Raw genomic sequence first — 7,500 nt, 5'->3', positions numbered from 1 at the left:
TTTGAGAAATGCCCTGCCTGGGAACATGCGTTTTAACTTATGCTGTCTTCCTCTGAAAATGTTGTCTCGAAGCTGCCTGTGCTCCACAACCTTGCTGAAAAAAACAAACAAACAAACAAACAAAAAAAAAACAAAAAACCACCAACAAAACCAGATTGAGAAAAAAAAAAGAAAAGAAAAGAAAAAGGAAAAAAAGAAAAGATCTCTGTATCAAAGAACGCAGAAGAGCTGGAACATGATTGCTGTTTGTATTCACCCCAGTGTTACAGCTTTGATATTTAGCTCAGTGCTCAGGTTCATCCTGGTAAAGATGTTTAATTCCACCAAGTGTGTTTTTTCACCAAATAATTGAGTAAATACCAGTTGCAGTTGATGCTTTGTGAAAGAGTGCTTAATGGGCCCCTTTTTCTGACAGGATTTGAGCTCTGTGTGTAGAAACAATTCATCATGAATGCTTCAAGTTAAAAAAAATCCACAAGGAATAATACTTAGCATTCCCCGTGCACAATTCATTTGAGAATTTCAGAGCAATTTACAAACATTAGCTCAATAAGCCTCACAACACCCATCTGAGATCAGAAAAAAAATATATAAAAAAAAAAAAGATGTTCCTCATCAGTGTGACTGCGGCACTGGGGATTGGTGAGGCTGAAGGCTCTCCCCAGTGCGTGGTGGGTGTTGACTGGTGCAAGACCCAGCATCAGGGCCTGAGCCACTCCACGACAAGTGGTAGAAGACGTGAAAGAAAGAATGAAGATAAGACAGAAATGCCATTATGCCTAGGCAATCCTCAGCTGATGAGTTGGTCTCTGGAGATCACAAGTATCCTATAAAAAAAATAGAACCCAAGGCAGGTAAAATTAGTAGGAGGGTGTGGCAACAAAGATGCAGTTTTGTGGAAAGGCTGAAACTCTCAATGGCATTCCTGCAGTGGTGTCCAGAAAACCTGAGTTCAAGTGAGCTTCCAGGCTAGGAGATCGTGTCAGCCACCATGGAAATCCAGCTCTTTTCCAGCTGAACATCTGAAGCCCCTTTACTGATTCTGAGATAGCTGAACTGATGTTGCTGATTTATTTATACACAATATAAATAAAGCTAGTAATTTCCTACACAACATAAATAAAACTTGTAGTTTCCCTACTTGGCCTGATGGGTATGAGAGATTGCTCCTTTAACATTAGTATCCCATATCATTATTAGGGTCCTGCTCAAGTTTTAGCTTAAAAAGAAGAGCTGTGATTAAAAGCACCTGTTTGTAGTCATTTGTGATGCTCCCGAAATCTGAGGGAGAGCACAGCATACCTGTGCTCAGACCTGTGCTCAGACCTGTGCTCAGCTGTGGTTGGGCTGTGTTGGGTACTGAAGAATTTCTTGGCTTACCTCCTGCCTGGAATATCATTTGCACATGAAAATTTCTGCAAAGTGTTTACAGCTAGAATAGTCACAGTCACTTGTAAAGATTGGCGTGAATAAATAATAATTGCTCATGTACTAAATGTAAAACTCTGCCTAACCTTGCTAGTCAAAATGCATAAAGTTAGACAGCAAAAGCTGGTGGGCTGGTGCCTCTGAGAAGCTCTGGGTGAGGAGTCCTGAGCCTTGCTTGTCACTGGCTGTCAGTCATGAGCTGAAAACAAGCTTCTCGGAATATATATATATATTTAATTTTTAAATGTAAAAACATAAAGCAATTCTTGAAAATGAATACTGAAGGAAAGAGGTGGGACCACCATCCCATACCAAGGAACTCACCAGCCCGTACAGGAGGGCAGAATAACAGAGTCTGCACCCTTTCAAGCTTTCCCCCTTCTCATAAGTGCTTGCTGTGTTGCCATCAGGCAGTATTGCAACAAAACAGTTTGCTGGGAGTTGCCTTGGTGGTACAGTTTCGTCCTAAATAATTACGAGTTGCCTCTCAGCAAAAATAATCTGGATTTCTCTCCTCAGGTAGAGTGACTCCGTATAGTTAGAGGTTGGCAAGGTTGGAGAGATTGTAAGACAGGGTTTAATGCTCCACATTCCTTTTCTTTCAAAAATCCCTGAGGAAAACGGAGCCTTTTTGGTGGCCAGATCCATGCCTGAGCCTTACTGGAGTTAGCAGAGTTGGATTGAGTCCCTTTGCATATATAGAAATGCCAAGCTGGAGGCAAAGCCAAGAGTTTTTTGAAAGATTGACCATTCATTACCTTGGAATTTTTTCACATAGAGGTCATTACTGCTAATACAAGTTGTGGAAAAAAAAAAAAGTATTAAAAAAAATAGAAATTTTAATCTGGTGTAAGTCATTACCTTTGAAGTCAATGAGTCATTGAAATCAACTTTCCCACACCGAGCTGAGGATGTGGCCTGGAGTCAATACATTTGTAGTTGTTGAAAAATTAAAAATATAAATTTGCCTTTCTCTGGCAATAATATTCTGTTTATGACAGAGATCTTATGCTTTAAAATAAGTTCATTAACTAATAAGAAAGTAACATTTCACTACGAGTATTCTTTTGGGTATAACTATTTATGATTAAATTTTATTAAACTTTTTTTTTCTTTTTAATTGGATTTACAGTTTGATGGATCTAATAGATTTCACTTTTGTATTTTTATAGATTCTTTCTAAAGTTTTTCCTCAAGTGCAATCAGAACTGTTTGAAGAATGCAGGCAACCCGCGAGACATGCGAAGATTCCAGGTACAGATATCTCCTAAAAGTAAACCATGTATGGAAGATACTCAGATTTTCAAACTGCTTGAACTTTTTTTTCCCATAAAAATCTGGTATTAGTGCTTTTACATAGTGTAGTTTCAATGCTATAGCCCTTTAACAAACGCTATCAGTGTTTTATATTTTCCCCACCAATTTAAATGCCTGTTCTCGGGCCTTGACCAGTTCTGCAGTGGGCTGTTATGGATCGCTGTGAAGCAAGTGGGCCTCTTCTCTGAAAGCATTTCCATAGTTTTCCTTCATACTAATACCTCACATCGTGGTGTGGAGTGAACTGAGACCTGTAGAAGTTTTACATACGTCAACTGAGTAAATAGACATTAGAAATTCAACTGTGGAACATGGTGAAATTTGGATCTCACTCAGTAGTTTTTCCTCCTGCATTTACAACTAGTAAATCCAACAGTGGTCATACAACCCACATATTTTTATTTGAATTGTTTTAGAAAATATTTAATACTTCACTTTCTCCTTACAGCTTTTGAAATACCCTGTGGTGAGTCATAACACTACAGAAAGACATCTGGCGTGGTGGACAAATGATTTCCTCCATATTTGGGGTCATTTGAAATGCTTGATATGAAATATATGCTTTTAATTTCAAAATATTTCAAAATAATTCATATTTGTCAGTAATAATAAGCTAGTATTGAGATGTTCAAAACTTTCTTATTTTTTGAGAAGACTAACTTGTGGTTAAACTTGATAGCAAAACATGTGACATCTGTTTTCATGCACAGCCAACCAACCGGTGAAGCCAGAACACTTGAGCCAGCCAACAGAAAAGATCTGTAGCTGGAAAAAATATTTCTTCAAAACAATTGAGCCAAGCTTCCATTTTTCATGCATCTCAGCTTCACGTGGCATTGGTGATATTGATCCATCTGAACAGAACAGAAGGTCAAACCTGGAATGAGTGGAAATGTCCTCTTTGTCTCACCGATGACTAAATGAAGCATCAGTCATGAGTGATCATGTGGTCGACAATGGAGCCAGTAGACACTAGAAAGACTTTCCTGGGTCTCTTTAGCTAATCTCCCTGCCTCTCAGAAGGTTTAACTGGACTTAACAGTATGTCAGATCTTGAACAATATTTTTAACTGGTTTCACTATCTCAGCACCTTTCTTTAGGTGCGCTGCAGGAATAAGCCAATATAACAAAACCTAGCATGTCTTCCTTTTGCTGAACTACAGTATTTTCCCTTGGTGACTGACCTATATATACATGACAGAACAAAAATAGTTGTCATTTTTATATACACCTTTCTCTGTCTTCTTAATGTACTGTGTTCTAGGCACCAAATCCAGAAATCTTTTCTAAAAATCATACCCGTATGTTTTGCAATATTTTTTTTTTTTTAAATCTGCAAATCTGATTAAAATTGAGAGCAGATAGCCCGGTGGCCTGGCAGTAGCTCTGTAGCTTAGGTGAGTGTGCAACCTCAGCACTCTCCTAAGTGGATGTTGACAGGAGTGAAAGTGTCCACTTCTGGGACAAGAAAGATAGGGGAGCAGAGCAGACTTGCAGAAAACTGCCCTCAGGCTGTTCTAAAGGGTAACGCAGATGGCTGTCTCAAAGGAGGCAGAGTACGCAGAAAAGGTGCTGTGATAGCTGAAAGCTAATTATGGGTTGTGAATAAGAAGCAGGATCAGAGGTGATCCCAAACACAGAAACAGACGAAAATTGTCTTCTGATGCCTTGGACTAGCTCAGTGGAAAAGGAGAATAGTTTTTCCCCCTTCTTCTTTTTTCTGTTTTTTTTTTTTTGCTCATTATGTGTTTGGGTATAGAAGCTGGTGTGAGAACCCCCAGAAAGCATTTTTGTTATATCCAAAAGTAAAATAAGCAGAAGACGAAAGCTAAAATTTGCACTAGCCTGTGCCACCATCACTAGTGTGGTTGTTAAGGCCTAACAGTCTAACTTAGCCATTGGCTTTACAGACTCTACTAATGCTACACCGCAAAGAAAATGCTACACTGATTACTTCGTTTAACAAATCTGGAACCCCCACCACAGGGTCCATGCTGGAATATTTAAATAAGATGTAAAAGTCTATCTGGGATAATAACTACCAACCTATGAAGCTATGTCACACAGAGACACATGCACATCTCTCAATTTCCTCTTTGGCTTGTGGCCATGGAATATCATTTCCGGAATGAGTTTCACAAATCCATTGTGTAGGTGTTTTTATCAGGAAGGTTGTGCATTTTGCATATGTTCCTTTTCCATTTTCTACTAAGAAGCAGCTGGAAGCCAAAGAAGGCCCTATCCATCATCTCTTCTATGGCCGGACTCTGAACCTGGACACAAGAATAGGAGCCTTTCACTCAAAAATAAAGGAGGAAATTCCATTGACATACCAGGGTCAATCACCATCCAAATGAACTTGAGAAGGGATACTTTTCATGGATTGAAAACACTTTCACTATTCATATTCAACTCAGTCTTTTCAGATGCAAAAAAGTTCATTATCAGACATTAAATGTAATTGTAAAACTGACCTGGAGATCATTTACTGAAGAAAAAATGGGGAGTTACGATGGTTCCTGATTTATTAAGCTTTTTTTATTTGGAATCCTCACAACCCTTCATTTGAAGACAGTCTCAAGTGAACAAATTTTAATTAGATAAACTATCTAATCAATATATCAACAGATCAATCAAAACAGCAGCTTTTAAAATGAGTGGCTAGAGGGGTGTTTCTGAAACTAATGGCTAGAAGAATATTTCCCTGAATTGAATTCATTTGTTAGCATAATAGGAGATTAAACTCTAATTAGTGTAGCAGGTTCTGAAGAGAAACAATTGTGAGTTAAAAATCGCCAGTGTTAGCCACATAAACAAAGATGTATTCATAGTTGTCATTCACTTTGCTGAAAGTGAAAAGTAACAGGCTGTGATGTTGATTGTCTTAAAAGATCTATTTTTGCATCTATGTTCCTGAAACTAGGCAGGCTTCTTTAAATGTTGTTTTTCTTCTTTTTTAGGTTGTTGTATCAACAACAGTCAATGTGGATGGCCACGTTCTGGCTGTCTCAGACAACATGTTTGTACACAACAATTCCAAACATGGAAGGCGGGCTCGCCGCCTTGACCCCTCAGAAGGTACGGCTCCTTCTTATCTGGAAAATGGTAGGCACACATTTACATGTCTTTTTTTATTTGCGATGCTTTTTTTTTTGCACCATATTTTATGTTGATACACCACTACATTTACTTTTCCATATTTTCTTCTCTCATCAATCAAACCACCCATTAAAAAAGTCCATTAGTATTTCTCAGCTCTTGTCAACCAGAATACAGTCACTTTTGAATTTGCTTCTGAATTCTCTCTTTATTTAATACTTACAGTTTTGCAGTCACAACCAATTTTTCATCTTTTTCCTTTTTTTTTTTTTTTTTTTTTTTTTTCAGTCTTGTTTTGCTTGCAGCTTTTTCTTGCTATTTAATTTGACTTGATTTTATTTTGGCTTGTCATATTCCTTGATCCAGAGGTACAGTCTCAGGTTATGTATGCAAGTTTAAGTGGATGGTAAAAACATGACCAAATCTGTAAAGAATTTACTGTGAGGTCAATTTCCTGTTGCTGGGCCTTACTGCTGCAGATTACAGCAGTGGGGTTTTTGTATGAGAAAAACAGCATAAAATGTTTTTCTTCAGACTGACTCAATGTGATTGACTTCTTGCCTGAACTGCTAAAAGAAGATAGGCTGAGATGAAGAAGAGAATGGAAAGTATCTCTGAAAATCCAGAATGCTGAAACAGTCTTTCTGGAGCCCATCAGCCTCTGAGTCATTCTCACACAATTGCAGCTGCGCTCATACGCGTGCACATTTTATTCTCCCACAGAGTACAAAATAATTATTTAGATTTAAATATTACTTTGTTTGCACTGCAAAATACACCGTCATAAAGACACAAAACTCTTGGGTAATCTGCTTTTCAGTAAAACAAAATTCATACAGCACAAACATTTTGAATCCTCGAGAGTTAGAGTTTTCCGAAGCACTGGCATTCAGAGTGCCCCAGCCTGGCTAGCTGCGGTGGGCAGTCCCAGCACATCCATTTCCACGGGACCCCTCTTGTGAGTTGTTACTAACGTATTGACAGGATCATGGCTTTTTACACTAATAAAATTAATTAAAGTAATAACTGAACACTAAGCTGCTAATACAATCATTGTCATTTTATGTTTCAAACGATACTTACCGATGGGCACACAGAAAAATGAATGAGGCAAGCAATAATTACCAGAAGGAAATATGATCTAGACATCAAAAAATGGAAAACAATTTGCGAATCTGCTGCAGTCCACACACACAAAACTAATTTGTTTTTCTGCATTAATAACTAAGGTATAAGAGAACAAAAATATAATAATTAAAGGTCGCCCTGAGCACAAGAGTCATTATGGTCTATGACGTATTGTTTATCTCTTTCATATGCACTGAAAGTAGGTGTGTGTTTTGCCTAGCAACCGTCACTAATGAGGTTCACAATTAAGAAGGTTGAATCCTCTCCTCTAGTCCTCTTCTTCCCTAGAGAGAGAGAACTAGCAACATTATAGGTTCAAGTCGGCGTGCTCAGCCCTGTGGTGTTAGGTTTTAGTCTAGGTCCAAATTCAGCCTCTTCTAATGAGCTATTATGATCTTAGCAAAATACAAGTATTTATTTTTGTAAGCTGTATAAAAAGAATTTGACTCTAAGCAGAAAATATCACTTAGAAAAATAAAGGCCACTTGTACATACTACAGAAAATCTACATAAATTTCGCTAACCAG

The 7,500-nt window shown here is 38.0% G+C and overlaps 1 protein-coding gene across 18 annotated transcripts in view; it reads left to right on the top strand.

Annotated features, from left to right (window-relative positions):
- EBF3 (EBF transcription factor 3) overlaps positions 1-7,500 on the top strand; it is a 125,820-nt gene that overhangs the window by 77,576 nt on the left and 40,744 nt on the right. For 11 of the 18 annotated variants that reach the window (XM_027460125.3, XM_072039931.1, XM_072039930.1 and 8 more), the window contains 2 exons: positions 2,601-2,682; positions 5,707-5,851. In XM_027460125.3, the coding sequence (XP_027315926.1) occupies positions 2,601-2,682; positions 5,707-5,851 (227 nt within the window). The remainder of the gene's footprint in view (positions 1-2,600; positions 2,683-5,706; positions 5,852-7,500) is intronic. The other 7 variants (XM_038181235.2, XM_038181236.2, XM_038181239.2 and 4 more) reach the window with 1 other exon arrangement.

This window comes from Anas platyrhynchos, chromosome 6 (assembly GCF_047663525.1).
Source record: "Anas platyrhynchos isolate ZD024472 breed Pekin duck chromosome 6, IASCAAS_PekinDuck_T2T, whole genome shotgun sequence".
NCBI classification, from domain to species: Eukaryota; Metazoa; Chordata; class Aves; order Anseriformes; family Anatidae; genus Anas; species Anas platyrhynchos.
Note: the sequence above shows the minus strand (reverse complement) of the source record. Positions and strands in the feature narration are given on the sequence as shown.